Source organism: Rhagoletis zephyria, unplaced genomic scaffold, assembly GCF_001687245.7.
Source record: "Rhagoletis zephyria isolate East Lansing unplaced genomic scaffold, Rhagoletis_zephyria_1.1 Rzeph_scaffold_00238, whole genome shotgun sequence".
Lineage (NCBI taxonomy): Eukaryota > Metazoa > Arthropoda > Insecta > Diptera > Tephritidae > Rhagoletis > Rhagoletis zephyria.
In genome coordinates this window covers 92,691-112,574 of record NW_016157322.1, presented here as the reverse complement: position 1 = coordinate 112,574, position 19,884 = coordinate 92,691, and the positions used below count along the sequence as shown (strand labels likewise).

The 19,884-nt window shown below is 35.4% G+C and overlaps 1 protein-coding gene across 3 annotated transcripts in view; it reads left to right on the top strand.

The window, feature by feature from the left end:
* CaMKI (Calcium/calmodulin-dependent protein kinase I) overlaps nt 1-19,884 on the top strand; it is a 316,930-nt gene that overhangs the window by 220,873 nt on the left and 76,173 nt on the right. For all 3 annotated transcript variants that reach the window (XR_001846754.1, XM_017609613.1, XM_017609612.1), the window contains 2 exons: nt 7,312-7,576; nt 7,733-7,859. Coding sequence is in view for 2 of the 3 variants with exons in the window: in XM_017609613.1 (XP_017465102.1) it covers nt 7,312-7,576; nt 7,733-7,859 (392 nt within the window). In the remaining variant the exon portion in view is untranslated. The remainder of the gene's footprint in view (nt 1-7,311; nt 7,577-7,732; nt 7,860-19,884) is intronic.

Genomic DNA, 19,884 nt, shown 5'->3' with positions numbered 1-19,884 from the left:
ATTTATGTATACATTTGTCTATATCTATCTCGATTCGTTTTGCCTGTTACAAACAACCGTTATGTGAACAAAGTTATAATACCCTTGTGCACAAGTGCGCTCGGGTATAAAAATGTCATAAAAATCGGTCTAGCCGTTTCGGAGGAGTTTGACCCCAAACACCGTAACACGAGATTTTTATATGTTAGATTGCGCTAAAATCAAAATCATTTTGATATCTTGCTCATGCTTGTGTTATCGTACAATAATTTGTGTTGCGTATGGCCATAACTGCGCAATTTTTAGTCTAGTTTTGACAGATTGGTTTCCAGATCGTTCTGTAAAATATGGATAAGAGCGTAGAAGAATAAAAAAATTTAATAATCTGTTTTTGCGTTTTAAAGCTGAACCTATCAAAGTATACAACACACATTTATATTACTTGCATATATTTACTTGAGCAACGTTTCTCCAAAATAAGGTTTGCGCAATTTCATTGTGTAGCAATTTCCACAATATTGACTTGTACAAGTTTATTTTTCTTTATGCAAATAAGCATACAGATTCTCTGTTTTTGTTACAGCAAGTAATAATAAATTTTTTATAACTATGGATTTAATTATACAATTTTATTTATTATTTGTTTTTAAATTAATGCTTAAAAAATAACAGTTGTGTTTGCTTTTGATACCTTTTTCTGCTTGGCAACTGATACTTATTTTCAAGCTCGCGGGGGCACTGATCATAATGCCGTATGTTTGTGGGCGAAAAGTGGAGCATAAAATTTAATGTGCTAAGGGCAATGACCTGTTTCACCTAGCTTGTGTAAATATGAACCCAACTGATGTTGAAGCGCGGCGTAATTCTATACGTTCTCCGCCGCCTATCGTTCCAGAGGACAGTGTAGTTACTGCTTTGTCTAACAACACGGCTACTTCAAATAGTCAAATAGGCTCACAACGCAACAATTATGCAACTGATTTTCAACAGTTAAAAATGCCATATTCATCCTCCGTCTATACAAGTATGTAAAGGTTCCGGAAATAAGATCAATCCAATTGACGCTAAGCAAGCAATAACTCTACAATCACTGTTTGATTGAGATTATTGCCCTTAGAGCTGAGAATATTCGTGTTAGTTAATATACCATAGTAAATAATTATATGTGCAAAATGAACTATTCAGTTTCAGTCTGCTCCAGTGTCAAAAATTTTCAAAAGAAATATGCACCGGTAACTATGTGGTAAAAACTTAAACATATAGAAGCTATTTTCATAATAAAAATCAATTTTATTTTGTTCCCTAGTTATATTATGGCCCATAATATCCCGTGGCATTAAACTATCTAAAGAAGAGCCCGGAAGTATAACAGGAACGAATTTTTGTGGCATGAAAATTAGTTAATTAACTGCTGAAGTAATCGGACAGCAGAATATAAAAATAAGATCCTTTAAAAATCCCGACGACTATGGAAATAATAAGCTTGATGGCCCCATACAACCTCAAAAGAGTGGTGCAAATGACATATCTAAAGGTTAGCTACTAGGAACAGCATGATTTACCGTAAAAACTTAAATGTATTTGAATCCCTCTGTCACAAGTAAAAGTTCACAATCAATAATAAACACAGTTTTGGTACTTAGGATGAAAAAAGAAATCGCTAAACCACAGCCCACACTATGGCACGAAATGCGTTTTCAGCATTTTAAAAAAATTGCAAATTTTGTAGGAAGAATTGAAAACGCTGATGAAAAAAACTTCAGTGTAGTTGATCCAGATGCCCACCACAACTTGGAGAGGCATTCGGCTTCCATGGCAAACCTGTCTTTGGCGAAAGGGATCTTTGATTGCAAGTAAAAAGATATAGCTTTGAAAAACAAATAAAATCTTTTCACTATGGGAAAAATTAATATCCAGAAGTAGAAACATTCTTTGCGCAAAGATATTTGGAAATTCCAGCGGTAAAACGCTGTTATTCACACCTTGCGAACAACAAAATCGTTACTCAAGGAATAAAATACCTTCTTTTAGAGTAACTAGCTTCAAATATGGGCTTTAATACCACTGGGGATTTTTAAGATCTACTTCACAACAAGATGTTTACTTATTCAAAACTGAATGATAACGTGTTGAAACTTAAAAAAACCAAACTTCACAAATCGTAATTTCGAAATAAACCAAACTTCACAAATGGGAGGAAATAATATAAATTTTACTACGAAATTTCGGTAAAATATATGCCGCAAAGCGTAAAACAAATAAAATTGTGCAACAGAAAAACAATCCCAACAAATAAAATTATCTTCAAAACATTTTTTAAAATAGTCGGTAACCTAACACTTGTTTCTTTGCACATCTAAATATTTCCTACGAAAATTTAAACATAATGGTACAATCAAATTATCTTGTTATAAACTAATGCATATATAAATATTAAGTTTTTTATGTTCTTTTGATAGAGTAAATGAATAAAATTATTTGGAAAAAACATCAAAGATCTAGTATTGGTTTTTCATTTAACTAGTTGAAGTTGAAGTATTGCACATATAATTGTTTTACTGGGGTACTTACAATCATCGGACCAAATTTATAATACCATTTCATGTTCATGAATATATGCTGTAATTTCGTAATTCGTAGGCCATCTTCGAAATTCTTAATGTTGGCATGCTTGAATCCGATGTAGCTGTCATTTTTATGTATTTGTCGGAATAGCAACTCGTGTCGGAGCGAAACAAATTTTTTTTTAAATATCAATAAAACAAAGTGATAAACGCAAAAATGTGTATGTAAGTTGAAGTGTGAATAGAAAAAAAAAGATTATTAAATGTGTACAAAACTATCATGATCGAAAGGCCGGACATTTCTCGAGGCTTAGTAAAAGGAGCTAAAAAGGATGTGGTGGAATTTGGGAAAGCGTTGCAAGAATTAAAGCGGCACAATAGTGTAATGGAGGCCCTTAAAAGGATCAGAACAATCTCGTAGCAATCTCCTTTGTATATTAATGCAACTGTTCTTCTTCCTGGGACAAAAGTGCACGGATCACTGAATTCTTTGTATTTTACTTAATTAAGGAAAATTCTTTTCAAGTAACGATTAAACTAATTTTATTTAATTTCGCTATTCACTTGCGATTATATTTATTTTGTTTCTGTCAAGGCAGCTGATTAGGAACTTCGAATTTCACGTTTTTAGCTGGCAGTGCCGCTGATAGTTACGATCGGATTACATCATACCAATTTTCGAATTTTCGGAACTTAGCTACGAATTCGTAACTATGAGCATTCGGATTACGGCATAGGGGTGATAAATAATGATAGAAAAATCGTACGTTCGCGACCGGTAAATAAAAAAAAACTAATAAATATTTCAACGCGCAATTAGTTAGGAGGAAGTTACTTCACTCCACTTTAATATAAATTAATCGCTTGAGAATATTCTGTTCCCTTTCACAGTTTCTTACATTTTTCAATTTGCAGCCAAAAGCGACTTCCATTCGTACGTTCGCGACCGCAATTTTATTGCTAACATATTAAAAAATAACAATCGAAAGATCATCCCTGTTGCACCAAAGATATACCTAGCAAAATGCTATCGAAACATAAACAAAAATTTATAAAGATTTATGTTTTCTTTGTTTTTTTTTGGACTTCAAAAGCGTATTATATACAAACTAAAGGTTTCACTCCCTGCAAATACGCATGCAATTCTGGAAAGCTTTCTGCTGGGGAGAAACTTCAGAGTCAGGCAGAATTGCTTTAGAACGAAAAGTCACCTAATATATGCAGGTGTCCCTCAAGACAGTGTTCTAGGTCCCATATTGTACGTAATATACGCTCGTGATTTGCCAACTGATGATAGTCTAACCATTTCAACGTTTGCTGATGACACAGCTATCCTAAGCAATAGTTCAGACCCTAAAGAGGCTTCTTACAAGCTTCAAGAATATTTGAAAAAATTAGAGCTATGGCTAGGTTCTTGGAGAATAAAGGTTAACGAAAGCAAGTGTGTTCAGACAACATTTACTTTGAAGAAAGAAACTTGCCCACCACTAAAGATAAACAGCAAGGCTATACCACAAAAAGATAGTGTCAAATACCTTGGGATGACACTAGATAGAAGACTTATCCACAAAGATCTTAATGTAAATACGGCGCATGAGGACAAGAGGGCTAAGCACCAGTTGCTCAGCACGGTTAATGAACCATCCAAATCGACTAGCGATAGATCTTCTTAGCCCGAGGTATGCAAGAAGACTAAAACGAAAGGAATTCTCCGATATTATCAAATGATGCGCAATATAATAAATTTCGATACTCGCAATATATCAGTTTCGGCTCTTGAACTCGTCCTTTCAGACAGACTACCCACCACCAGTGTCAGTGCGGCTCGGAAACTTGTCCTTTCCTACCGAACACAACCTACTGGATTTTAATTACTTAAATATAGAGAAGCGAAGGTGGGGCGTGGAAACTAGTCCTTTCTACCCGCCCAGGCAGTGCGGCTCTGGAAATCGTCCTTTCAGACCGCCTGCCCAGCACGATATCCAGCGATCCTGCAGCTCGGAATTTTGTCCATTCCGACAGCCGCAACAAATGTAATAAATATATGTGACACGTAAAGTTAAAAGGGACCTACGGTCAGAAAAAATCGGTTTTCACTTTTTCATCGACTCTTATAGTAAACGGGCCACTCTTTCCAATGCAATAAACCGCAGCTTCTAGCTGCATTAGTTTTTTCACAATTTCACTTCAAAGTTAGGTACTTTCACAAAAAAAAAAGTACAAAAAAAATCAAATCTGACAAACCATTCTGAAATTAATGAAATTCGCATGAAACCCGTTACTCGGGGGTTTTCGAACATCGGATCCGTAATCACTGACCTCGTTTTCGGTGTCAACGACATTTTTGAGTTTCACATGAATCCAAACAAATTTTAAATTTTTACCGCCCTATTGGATCCGCCATTTTGAATTTTTAAAAACGAACATCGGACTCGTAATCGGCGACACCAAAAACCCCCGGATAACGAGTTTCAAGCGATTCCGATCAACTTTTAAAAAAGTCATCCGCCATATTGGGCCGCCATTTTGAATTTTGGAAAACTAACAACGGATTCGTAATCAGCGACCCCGAAAACCCCGAGTAACGAGTTTCAATCCATTAAAACGTTCAGAAGCATCAAAATCAACTTGGTAAACTTCAAAGTCGGTTTTCTTGAAATCTTTTTTTCTGAGCGTAGGTCCCTTTTAACTTTACGTGTCACATATATGTATCTATGTATGAAAAAAATAAAAAAGTAAAAATTCTAAGCATTGCCGCAGAAATTTTAAATTTAAAGGTAGTTTGTAAGATTTGAAAACTTATTGTTAATTTCTAAAGAAATATTCAATAAATAAATACATATTATACAATATAAAATCATACGAACGTACGGTTCGCGGCCGTTGGAAATGGCAATATGCAACTAGTGTACCCGGTTGGTGTTAAAACGCCAAACGCCAAAATCATTAGTCAAGGCATTGCTGAGAATACCCACCCTATTCCCACACCAATTATAAAGCTCATTGCATTTCAATTGACTTAACTACTACCAGGGAACATAAATATGATGTGGTAGAGTATATTGTGTCCTACCTGCATTACTTTTATTATAATAATAATACTGAAATGCAATAAAATGATAGCCAGTTGTTATAATAATAATAATAGATATGAAAAATTCGGTTTGTATGGGAGGTGCCACACCCCTTTTTCCAATAGCCCCAATTTTTCTTCATGACTATGCGATTGGTNTGGCGCCTACACAATATTTGAGTGTTTGGCGGCCGAAGCTTCTCCTCCAATTTGTGACGTGTGCCTTGATGTTGTCACCAGTATTGCCACTTGACAATATTTTTAGGTACCAAAACGACTACCACATCAGTTTCCCAACTACCAAAATTTGTTTCATCATTAAAACGAAAATTCTTGAATTTACGAGGTTTTTAGCTACACGAATTAGCATAAAAATTAAAAATACACACAATATTGTTTATAGTATTGGTTAACCATTCATTGTATTGTATAAAAAACTTTTGTAAACAAGTAATTTTTAAGCAAAAAACAAAACCGACTTCAATTCTCAATATAAAAATTGAAGACTATCGTGAATCTCTTCATGGTCCACAGATCGGATTTAAACCAAATTAGAATGGGACCACCTGTGAGATAACACCCTTCCTTTAAAAAAAGAATTATAAAAATCGGTTAACGTGGTCCAAAGTTATACGGTAACATATATAAAAAATAAAAAATATAAAAAAAAAATAAATAAAAATATTCCGACGAATTGATAACCTTCCTCCTTTTTGTGAGGTCGGTTAAAATTTTAAATACCTTTGAGATTAGTTGTGTTTGTTTAAAAATTATCCAGTAACTTGCCAGCAACTCTCCAGTAACTTTATTTCTAAGAATTCGCTCTCATAGACAAAATTTACAAAAAAGTACGCGAACGCTATTCCAGTAATAATTTGCAAGTTTCATGAACAGCTGATAAATTTGTTGTTTATTCGCAGGAATTTCCTAAAAAACAATATATTTTATATTTAAATAGGTTTAGTTTGTGAATTTCAACAATAAAAACCCACAAACAGTTTCCTTAATAGTTTAAATTTCATCCAGCAACATGCGATCAGCTGTTTTCGTACTGGCAAATTCTTACAAGTAAAAATTTATCCAGTAAAATCCAGTAAAAACTTGCAACTTCAACTGTCATTTTCCGCTCTCTCAATTTCCCCTACTTTGCAAGTTTTTGCGTACGAAAACGCCAAAACATGAAAATTCGTAAAACTTTTATTGGAAATGAGTAAACAAACGCAATTATTAATTCAATTAATATCAAACGCTTTTTTTTGTATGTGAAAGAACAAACTCAAACATTCTATGCATTTCAATAAAATAATTTCCAAATTTGTTTCAATTTGCATATACTCACACTTTGCAGATTGCTTTGAGGTTTTTGTTTGCAGATAATTGGCTGCTTAATAAAATATAGAAAAATAAACAAAGAAATCTTATACGTGTGAGCAAAGTGAACAAATTTGAATGCTCAATTTGGTTGTATTTTCAAATCATTTTTTCCTACCAAAAGCTTCATCAAACCAACCAAACTACCAAAGGAGAATGAAGATACCAATTTTGGTCCAATTGGACCAAAACGGCAACGCTGGTTGTCACTCAAAGGGGAGGGACCTACAGTTTTACGCCCACTCCGAACGGCGATTGTATTTTTATGAAAAACTGTTTTTTATGGCACTATGTTTATTTTTTATTTTCCGAAACTTCTTGTAGCCAGAAAACCTTCTTTACTACAGCCCGGATGACGGTAGTAAAATTATGATAAGCGATTTTGGTTTGTCGAAAATGGAGGATTCAGGTATAATGGCTACAGCATGTGGTACTCCTGGTTACGTAGCTCCAGAAGTCTTGGCACAAAAACCGTATGGAAAAGCAGTCGATGTTTGGAGCATAGGAGTTATATCATATATATTACTCTGTGGCTATCCACCGTTTTATGATGAAAATGATGCCAACTTATTTGCCCAAATTTTAAAAGGTACTTAAAATACTTCAATTTATTATTTATATATTATCCACTATACTCTTTTCCGTTTATGTCAACTTTAAAATAAGTATTCTCACTCAGACGAACAGCTGATATCATTCATACCTAATATTTCTATCTTAATAACGATTTCGTTTATTTTCACAGGAGAGTTTGAGTTCGACTCACCGTACTGGGATGAAATAAGCGAGTCAGCAAAACATTTTATACAAAATTTAATGTGCGTAAATGTGGAAAAACGTTACACCTGCAAGCAAGCCTTAGCACACCCTTGGTGAGGAAGTGAATTCAATATTTATACTTATTTAAATATGCGTAGACATCACATAAAAACTTAAACTTTAAGCAATAACACGGTGCTACAAAAAAAAGTCAGGAAATACACCCGAAACAAAATCTAGTGTAGGTTGTAGGTATGGTCGAGTACAACATGAAAATGGGCCCCGTATAGTTCCTGAACCCTCCATTTTTTATACAAAAAACACCGTTATTTTCGTACTTATCTATTAATAGCTTGACTATTTTCTATCCGATTTTAAAAATCGGTTTTGAAAAGGGGATTTATAGACCTTTAAAACGATGTATAACAATACATATATTGTTAGACTTAGCTTGTTGGGAGTTTTCATCGGTTAAATTTTAATGAGCCTCTATTTTTCTTCATTTTTTCAACTTTGATTATCACTAATTTCAAAAATTTCTATAAAAGTTGTCAAATATGTGGAGGTATTTATCCAAAATAATATTTATTTTCGAATAAAATGATACCTCACTTAATGGAATTGCATGAAAATTGTCGAAGTTATGCAATTTAAGCCAAATTCCGGCCTTGAATTTATTTGTGTGTGACGAGCAGATTTTTTGCGCAGTGTGGCTAAGGAGATCATCAATATTTACTCTAAATTGATATATGTATACAATGGCTCTTAAGCAAAACATTTATTTTGCATAAAATTTTAGGAAAGTGGACGTGGCACCGCCCAATTATACCATATACGCGTATATCAAAAAGTACTTGACCGATCTCGATCAAATTTGATATATACATTTTGCTTGGCCTCTTTAAGGAGGGTGTTGAATATTTTTTAAATCGGACAAAAATTACTCCCCCTGAAATATACATATGTAGCTAGCCTTGATTTTTTTGAAATCACATAACGATTGGAGCACGTGTCCGCTTTAAAAAAAATTTAACATGGTGCTTAAGTACGCCACGTACAATGTGTATATCAAATTTGGTCGAGATCGATCGAGTAGTTTTTGAGATACGCATATATGATATAAGTGGGCGGTGCCTCGCCCACTTTCCTAAAATTTTATGAAAAATCCATTTTTTTCTTAAGAACCATTGTATATATCAATTTTGAGTAAATATTGATGAACTCCTTAGCCACAATGCTCAAAAAATTGCACGTGCCACAGAGGAGTATTTGCATAGTAAAACCGGACAAAATTATTTTATGTGTTTTTCTACTCAGTAATTAAATAAAACAGGAAACTTAATGATAATTAGGGATTCATAGGATAAAAATTACTAATTACCAGAGGCCGAAAATAACCGTCAACACTTTAAAAGTGTCCCAAAATAACCGTCACTATTTAAAGGAAAAAATAACCCACAAAACAGAACAGGCGGTTTATTTTTTGTAGATGTGTGCTCCTCTCAGTGGGAAAGGGTTATTTTGCATATAATTTCCGTTGCTGTTGGACACGGACACTTATCGCTGGAAGAAGAAAAATAAGTTTTAGAAGTACGTAGAAACATATCAAATTTGCTGTTGAAAGAGAATTAAGAAATTATTATTATGATTTAGTTTGTTGACCAAATAAAAAATTAAATTTATTTGTGATTTGATTTTTCAACCAAATAAGAAATACAAATTTTTGATTTGGATTGTAGAGCAAATCAATTTGATTTGTAATTTTTCAATTAAACAATAATTTTGTTATGCGACGCTAATAAGATATTTAAGTATCTTCCAACTTCCAGTTCCACGAAAATCTTGATTTGGGAGTAATTCGAGACTTTCGAGACTTTTTCGGAATCTTCGGGACTACTTCAAGATTTTCAGTCTATTTCGAGATTTTTGGACTATTTTGGGATTTTCGAGACTTCTTCAGGATTTTCGGAATCTTCGGGACCACTTCGGGATTTTTGGGCTATTTCGGGATTCTCGGGACTAATTCGGGATTTCCGATACTACTTTGAGATTTTCGGGATCCGCGGCACTAATTCGGAATTTTCGAGACTTCTTCAGAATTTTCGGAATCTTCGGGACTATTTCGGGATTTTTGGGCTATTTCGGGATTCTCAGACCTAATTCGGGATTTTCGTGACTACTTTGAGATTTTCGGGATCCGCGGCACTAATTCGGAATTTTCGAGACTTCTTCAGGATTTTCAGAATCTTCGGGACTACTTCGGGATTTTTGGGCTATTTCGGGATTCTCGGGACTAATTCGTAATTTTCGATAATACTTTGAGATTTTCGGGATCAGCGTCTCTAATTCGGAATTTTCGAGACTTCTTCAGGATTTTCGGGATCTTCGGACTACTTCGGGATTTTTGGGCTATTTCGGGATTCTCGAGACTACTTTAAAATTATCGATAACAAAATCGATTAAAATATCGAAAATAAAGTCGATACCCAAATCGATACTCAGATCGATAACAAAATCGATAAAAATATCTATAACAAAATCGAAACCCAAATCGATAACAATATCGATAACAATATAGATAACAAAATCGATAACAATACCGATAACAAAATCGATAAAATTATCGATAACGAAATCGATTAAAAAATCGATAACAAAATCGATCAAAATATCGAAAATAAAGTCGATACCCAAATCGATAACAATAACGATAACAAAGTCGATAACATTATCGATAACGAAATCGTTTTAAATATCGATAACAAACCCGATAAAAATATCGATAACAAAATCGATAAAAATACCGATCATTATATCGATAAGTCCCGAGAATACCGAAAATCCCGAAATAGTTCCCAAGTTGAGTCTGTGTGACTCTATATAATTTTCTTTATAATTACCTTTATTTTAATCTTTCCTCCTTTATTTTCATCTTTACTCATCCTCATCTTTTCTCCATATTTATCTTTATCATCTTTATGTTTATCAATTTCTACATTACATATTCCCCTTCACATTGGCCCTTATATTAGTTGAATTTTTAAATTTACCTTGGTCTTCATTTTTGAGAGAAACACTCTTTGCTTGAGAGACGAGTGCTTGTGTCAGTGGTAAACACCATATGGGACACTTGCTGACGGTTATTTTCGATCTCTGCTAATTACACTTATCTTAGGATCATTTTCGTGAAATATTTAGTTATATTCAGTTACCATAAGTCCACAAAAGCTTTTTAAGAAAAAGACAAGAACGGACTCCGTTTTTGTAAAACATATTTAGGTCGACGAGTTCGGATATGCACTTCGTCCTTTAAGACCGACTCTTGATTGTGAATAACTGCGAGTTGTGCATAAATTTTCGTTACTAAAGTTTTGATGCTTTTTATACCCGAGCGCACTTGTGCACAAGGGTATATTAACTTTGTTCACATAACGGTTGTTTGTAACAGCCAAAACGAATCGAGATAGATATAGACAAATGTATATACAAATGCTCAGAATGAATAGAGAAGTCAATTAAGCCATATCTGTATGTCCGTCCGTCCTTGTACACGATAACTCGAGTGAAAATTGAGATATCTGAACAAAATTCGGTATGTATGTAGGTTTCCCTTTATCCGAGGTAGGTTGGTACTGAAAAATCGGCGAAATCGGACTACAACCACGCCCACTTCCCATATAACGGTATTTTCGAAAAATGCAAAAACTACGATATTTCAGTAAATATTGGATCCAAACTGTTGAAAATTAGTGTGCGAAGCAGAATTTTAGTAAAAAAATAGTATTATCATGAAATTTTTGAAAAATGGGTGTGATGCCGCCCACTTATGATGAAATGCTGTATCTCAATAGCCACTTCACCGTTACGAGCCTTGCCTAGGGCCTAGCTAAGAAATCTGTTGAAAATCTTTGAAATCGAGCAATAACCACGCCCACCTCCCTTATAACGGTAATTTACAGAATAACGAAAACTGCGCTAAATCGGTAACTACTGAAGCTACTTGACTCAAAATCGATAATTACACTTAGCAGAAGATTATATTATTATACATTTTTGGACAATGGGCGTGGCGCCGCCCCCTTATGACCACAAATGTGTATCTCGGTAACCGATTCATCAATTTCTACCAAACTCGGTGCACTCAATAACCTTAGTACAAAAAAGAAATTCGTTGAAACTTATTCAAATCGCACTAAAATTACACCCACTTCCCGTATAACGGTAAATTTCAGACATCCGAAAACTCCGATATTTCAGTAACTGAGGACGCTAATTTACTCCAAGTTAATAGTTACAACAATCTCTTAACAATAAATAAGACTGCTATAGACTTTTGGAAATTGGGCGTGGCACCACCCACTTTATGACTACACTGACTTTGCAAACGTCAAGCTGTGAGGTTGTAATTATATTGTGCTCTGATTTTGGCTTTCTATTTGCTAAGTTTATTGTGCTAATTCTGAGTTAAAATAGCGATAAAAAGTGCTTATGAGCATCTTAGTGTGAAATAATTGAAGCTAAGTGAAAGTTATTGTGTTTTATATTAAACTAAATTTAATTAAATTTCACTACCATACATTCTAATCTTGCCGAGTCATTTGTTGCTATCATTGTTGTTGTATCCTTTGTAGTTAACTGAATTCATTTTCTCATTTTCGTTGTCGGTGTTTCCGACAGGGAAGGAGTGTGATGTAATGTGGAACGATTTTCCGTCATCCCTTGTCAAATTTGGTTTGAAGACAAACCTGTTTCGGCGTTGTGCCATCTTCAGTGTCATTTTTCGTGACACTGAAGATGGCACAACGCCGAAACCGGTTTGTATCCAAACCAAATTTGACAAGGGATGACGGAAAATCGTTCCACATTACATGAATTCATTTTGTTTTTGCACATTTGTTCTACTCTTTTTGTTTACTTCTTCTAGTAATTCTTGTCACAGCGTTTATTAAGTGTCATAACTACAGTGATACTCAAACTGTTCGCTTCATTTATTTAAAGCTATTTACATCGGCTCCTTAATTGTTATAATTTATTTTGTTTGTCTTTTTATTAACGAGTGTTATTACATAAATCTTTCAATATGAAGTGCGATCTTGATACTTGCCAAATTAAAAGCGATTCTGAACGCTACTTATCGTGCTGGCTGTGTTATGGTATTTACCATCTGAAATGTCCTGGTTTGCCTGGAAGAATTCTGGATGCTATTAATGATGGCAAGGGCCCTCGCTGGTCTTGCGTAAAGCGCAGGTCAACCGAAATTGATCTTTTCAAGCTATTTAGGCAAACCAGAAATGGTTTTACAGAAATAGGAAGAGAATTGTCAGTACTGACAGAAAAATTTAAGCATTATGAAAATGTGTTTAAATCATTCAAATGCTTAGATACCTTGCAATCTGTTAAGGATATCGGTGTGTCTAAACGTAAGCGTCTTCATAGTCCATCTAAGGAAATTATTGCCGTTGCACGTCGGAATAATCTTCCGGCTGAGTTAATTAATCTATCTTCTTCAAGTCCTCCAGCATCNGAAATGTTTTTACAGAAATAGGAAGAGAATTGTCAGTACTGACAGAAAAATTTAAGCATTATGAAAATGTGTTTAAATCATTCAAATGCTTAGATACCTTGCAATCTGTTAAGGATATCGGTGTGTCTAAACGTAAGCGTCTTCATAGTCCATCTAAGGAAATTATTGCCGTTGCACGTCGGAATAATCTTCCGGCTGAGTTAATTAATCTATCTTCTTCAAGTCCTCCAGCATCAGAATCCTCAGCCTCAAAAGAGCGTGTAACGAAATCTGCATCGGATAATAACGAGCCTGAAGTATCTTCCCCTTCCCCCAAAGCCTCCACCGCCTTCCCTATCCTCTACTAATAACGCAGTAACTCAACCCCTTCCGCCGTTACTCCAGTCTGATACAAGGGAACTAGTTGTGGTTCCGCCAAAGAAGTCAATCTTTGTCTCTAGATTTTCGAGAGACACTACCGAAGACGATATAAAGCTTTATATCTCATCAAAAATTACAACTGTCGACTTAAGCATCAGAAAATTTAATTTTTAATACGAAAGAAATATTCCTTCATTCAATTTAGATAAGTTTAATGCGCTGCTTAGTAGTTCTTTTTGGCCCCCCGGAGCTTTCGTTCGTGAATTCAAATATAGGCTCAAAAAAGGAAATAACTTAGCTAATATTCCCCGTCATAACACTGAATCAANTAATACGAAAGAAATATTCCTTCATTCAATTTAGATAAGTTTAATGCGCTGCTTAGTAGTTCTTTTTGGCCCCCCGGAGCTTTCGTTCGTGAATTCAAATATAGGCTCAAAAAAGGAAATAACTTAGCTAATATTCCCCGTCATAACACTGAATCAAAAAACTAACTATTAAATCTGCTTTAAGTATTTATTACCAAAATGTAAGAGGCTTAAATACTAAATTAACGAACTTATACTTTAAAGGCCTTGAATGTAATTATAATATTCTTTCTTTCACTGAAACTTGGCTGAAACCTCACATTTTCAATTCAGAGATTCTTCCAAATAATTATAGACAAGATAGGGAGGACAGAATCGGCGGTGGCGTACTCTTCGCTGTAGACTCTTCAATACCATCTGAAGAATTTAGTCTTCCACACACTGATTCTGTAGAATTGAAATGCATTCGTGTACAGGTTTCAAAAGGGTCTATTGACTTATCTCTATGCTATATCCCTCCCCGATCTGACACTTTGGTGTATTCACGACTCATCTCTTTCCTGAAATCAGTTAATTTACTGACTAAACCCTCTGATTCAATGATTGTGTTAGGTGATTTTATTTTACCAAGCATATCATGGAACATCATTGACAATGCTATCGTACCTTTCGCGTCTAGTGCGTGCAACAACGTATTTTTAGAGGAGATGGCTGAACTCTGTCTAACTCAGGTTAATGTACTTGACAATAAGTTTGGTAAAGTATTAGATCTTGTTTATGTTGATGGTGCATCTAAGTCCGTTGTAAATGAGATGTCTACCACCCTGCTATGGAGATATCTTACGAAGTTATAAGTGATGGTCAAAATTGCGGTACCCAAGCATACGAACCAAATATTCGCTTTGATTTTCCGAAAGCTAACTTTAAAAAGCTTAACAAAGAACTGTCTAAATTGTCGTGGCCTGCATATAAAGAAAATATTGAACAAAACGTTTCACTTTTTAACTTTACATTACATAAATTATTTGAAAAGCATGTGCCTAAACGCATGTATGTTCCTGAAGAACAAACACAGTTATGGTTAACTAAAGAACTGAGAAATTTGAAAAACAGAAAGTCGCGTTATTTTAGATTACACAAAAAAACCGGTTTACACTCATACTATGTAAAATACTCACTTTTGCGTCATAAGTTTTTTGAATTAAACAAAAAGTGTTATAAAGCTTACTTGTGTAAAATCAAACGGCGTATAATATATGACCCCAAATCATTTCATGACTTCGTAAACTCCAAAGGAAATGTACGTGGGTTTCCTTCCGCCATGAAGTATCAACATACCGGCTCTAGTGATAATCAAACAATTCCTAACATGTTCGCTCAGTTTTTTAAATCCAATTATTCCATTAACTCACATACTAATATTGACTATCCTTTTAAACAATGTCTAACGAACTCAATAAATGTCCCAGTAATATCTCCCGATGATGTAGTAGTTTATCTGAAATCCTTAAAGCAGTCCTTCAATTATGGTCCTGACCAGATCCCTACTTGTATTCTTATAAATTGTGCTGANAGCGGTAGCAGATCTTCAGTGGAGAACTACCGGGGAATAGCTAAGCTTTCTGCAATTCCTAAATTATTTAAAGCAATTATAACAAATCAGGTGACGCATTCTATCTCTTCTAGCATTTCATATAGTCAACATAGATTTTGCAAAGGCAAATCAACTTCTACAAATTTACTTGAATTAACATCCTATATCTCAAAAGCATTTAGTGAAAGCAAAACTGTTGATGTTATATATACTGACTTCAGTAAAGCATTTGACAAAGTGTGCCACTCGTTGCTCATCAATAAACTTGATCTTCCTGGTCTTCCACCTACTTTGCTACGTTGGATCTCTTCATACCTCTTTGATAGATCACAAAGGGTAATGTTTAAAAATACTATCTCTGACGTCATTGATGTTACTTCAGGAGTCCCTCAAGGTAGCCACCTAGGCCCGATTCTGTTCTTGCTTTTTATAAACGATATTTCTACAGATATACAATTTTCCAAAATTTGAATGTATGCAGATGATGTAAAGCTTTGTAAATTGTACGTTTCAATTAAAGAAAGGTCTTTGCTACAATCAGACTTAAACAGCATGGCTTACTGGTGTAAAGTAAAACTTATGCCTCTAAATCTTAAGAAATGTAAAGTAATGTGTTTCCCGCGAAGAGCTGTTCATCCCTCGTGCGTATGGGCGGGAATGGGTTGGGATTATTATTATTATTATTATTATTATTTTTTTTTGTTCGTAGGAGAGGGAAATGCTTTATGCACTGGCCGGGAGCGCTAGTCTCTATACTTCCTTCCCCGCGTGTGGGACTCCCACCGAAGCGTGTTGGGCTACCCACTAAAACCCAAACTCCCACCGCCCGCGCAAGAATCCCGCATCTGGCCCCGCAATTCTGCATGTCTTCAGATGCAGGAGCGCGCTGCTAGAGCTTTGGGGCTGCTCTTTTGTAGGGGCGTTTCATTCGGGTGTCCTCAGTAGACAACCGTCCTCTCGTTTGCAGCGGAGTACGAATTTCACGTATCCGGCAACTGCTTCCCACTTTTCTGCACTGGAGATCATTACCCCAACTGTGTTGTTCGGAGTTATGTCTACGTATCTTTCTTCCAACATTCTTCGCGAAATCAAGAAGTGTTCGCAGGAGAAGAATGTGTGGTACACATTATCTTCGACGTTTTCACAGTAGTGACAGAACGGTGAGTCCGCCCTTCCCATTCTATGAAGATATTCTCGGAAGTAACCCTGACCGGTGAGGAATTGCGTCAGGTAGAAATCGACTTCCCCATGCGGTATGTTCAACCATGTTTGAAGATCGGCTATCAGGGAGTGCGTCCATCGACCTTTTGTGCTCGCGTTCCAGTTTTGTTGCCACTCCTGTACCAGTCGCTCGCGCGCCCTTGCCGCGGCAGTTGCTCGACCTATCTCGGCACTGAGATTGTAAATCTCTTTTCGCTCGTAAGCAAGTAGCTCAATTGGCATGACGCCAGAAATAACTAGAACCGCGTCCGCGGACACTGTACGGTATGCAGAAGCAATGCGTAGTGCCCCTCTGCGCTGTNCCTGACCGGTGAGGAATTGCGTCAGGTAGAAATCGACTTCCCCATGCGGTATGTTCAACCATGTTTGAAGATCGGCTATCAGGGAGTGCGTCCATCGACCTTTTGTGCTCGCGTTCCAGTTTTGTTGCCACTCCTGTACCAGTCGCTCGCGCGCCCTTGCCGCGGCAGTTGCTCGACCTATCTCGGCACTGAGATTGTAAATCTCTTTTCGCTCGTAAGCAAGTAGCTCAATTGGCATGACGCCAGAAATAACTAGAACCGCGGACACTGTCCGGCATGCAGATGAAATGCGTAGTGCTCCTCTGCGCTGGACCGAAGACATTTGAATCCGGTATTTTTTGACTTTCAATGCGTCGGTCCATATTTCTGCCCCGTACAGGAGCACCGACTGGACTGTATTATTATTATTATTATTATTATTATTATCATTATTATTATTATTATTAAGGTGTATCTCGGTAACCACTTTATACATTTCTACCAAACTTGGTTCAATTATTTCATTAAGTCTACGTCAGCATATTATCGAAAAAGTTTGAAATTGGGAAAACCCCCTGCTTATCATGCAAATGTAGTTTAGAAAAAGTTTAAACGATATTTGATACCTGCGCCGGGTTCGGTTTCGCCCGAACTTATACTTCTTTACTAGTTCAATTTCAATTAAATAAATAACTTAAAAGTAAAAAAAATGACTGCGGTAAATTGTTCTAAGGACACAATCGTTCTCGCCGAAGCCGATTAGAGATCAATATCGTCCAGTTTCATAGTCCTTCAAAGGATCTCCCGAGAACGGGTGTGCATTCGTTTTCTTATATTTTTAAGTTATTTTTACTGACGAAGAAAAAAGTAGAAAGAAAACTAGCAATGGATCAGGGTTTTTCATAGATCTTTGACAAATAGTTTTCAATCGTTACGCAATTTTTAACAAATTAAAGGTCAGACTTATACCTGTTAACAATGCGACGCTCCTAATAAATATGCATTGAACATTTCTGTAAATAAAATCCAAAGTTACAATTTTACGAGTCATCGTGTTTCGTCCTTCGAAAATGAAAATGGAGCACATGCGAGCAAATTATTTTTACTTTAATTGATCAAAGATAACTGTAGTTGCATATATTTCAAGGAACCAAACTTTGACAAACCTTGAAAAGTAAACAAAAATACCAATATTTAAAAATATTATTCAACAAAAATATCAAAATAGACCGATTTTTAATTGTCTAAAAGAAGGCCATATTAAAAGCAATTTACTTAAATTTAGTCTTAAATGATAGAAATGCCCGTCTGCCATGATCAAAAGGTTTTTTCTTGAAAAAACAAGTAGAATGACTGAAAGCGTGGAGAAAAAAAACTGTCACAGCATTGACTGTTTTCAGGTTGACATACAGTGGCGGTCAAAAGTAGATGAATGGTGTTTCGTATTTAATATTTACAATCTTTTTCAAGCTATAATATTTTATGGTTAATGCTTTAAAAAAACCATATAAATAATACTTCCAAACTTCATACAGAATTTAGAAAAAAGCCACAAATTTTTATCTAAATTTTGATATGTTTAACCAGAATTTTTAAAAAAATTTTAGGTGTGCAATTAAAAGAATAACACAATTTTAGTAAAATTAATGCATGTTTTTAGCGGCTAAAAAATCGCATTGATTTTTAATAATAATGACGGCGCACAGTGCCGCCTAAGTGGACAAAAATCGAAAAATTCGTTGTCTGCAATGTGAACGTGTTTGGTATTTTTGTAAAGGTAATTTATCCAAGAAAAATAATTAAGCAGAAATTGCCCTATTAAATAAATTGTATGCCGCCAAGAAGCCACCAAAGTGGACAAGTTATATGCTAAGAATTTTAATACGAGCATAGCCATGCCCAAGCTCTTCACGGAAGCAAATGTCAAAAATACATTCTTTGAAATGTTGGTTTCACGTTTTTTATTCCCATATAGATAGTAGAGGACTACAGGAATAACAAGTTCAGGCGGAGCCGAACATTAAATACCCGGCGCAAGTATTAAATATATGTTTTCCACCTTTCCGAAAACTACCCCTACATGGTAAGCCGGGGTGGTTTTACCCCTATTTTAAACATCTTCGATGAACGTATGTGATATAGGCGGGACCACGCCTATTTTCCAAAATTTTACCATAAGCGTATTTCTTGGTAAAGAGTTATTGCAAGCATCAATTTTGAATAAATTAGCTTTAGTATTTACTGATTTATCGAAGATTTCGTATTTTTCCAAATTACCGTTATATGGGATGTGGGCGTGGTTATTGTCCGATTTTAAAAAGTTTCAGCGCTTTGGTATGTTGTACCAAGGTCAACAACTGTGCCAAGTTTGGGAGAAGTTGGTAGAGCGGTTACCAAGTTATACACATATAATCATAAGTGGGCGTAGTTACGCCCATTTTCCAAAAATTTATAATATTCTTATTTTTCGTCTAAAAATAATTGTAAATATCAATTTGGAGTGAATAAGCTTCAGTAGTTACTAAAATATCGCAGTTTTCGTATTTCTGAAAACTAGCGTTATATGGGAAGTAGGCGTGGTTATTGTCCGATTTTGCCCATTTTCAATACCATCCGTCCTAAAGAAGTACACGTACCAAATTTCGTTAAGATATGTCTATTTTTACTCGAGTTATCTTGTGCACAGACGGACGGACAGACAGTCACCGCTTAAATGATTTCTCTTTTCATTCTGATCATTTATGTATACATTTGTCTATATCTATCTCGATTCGTTTTGCCTGTTACAAACAACCGTTATGTGAACAAAGTTATAATACCCTTGTGCACAAGTGCGCTCGGGTATAAAAA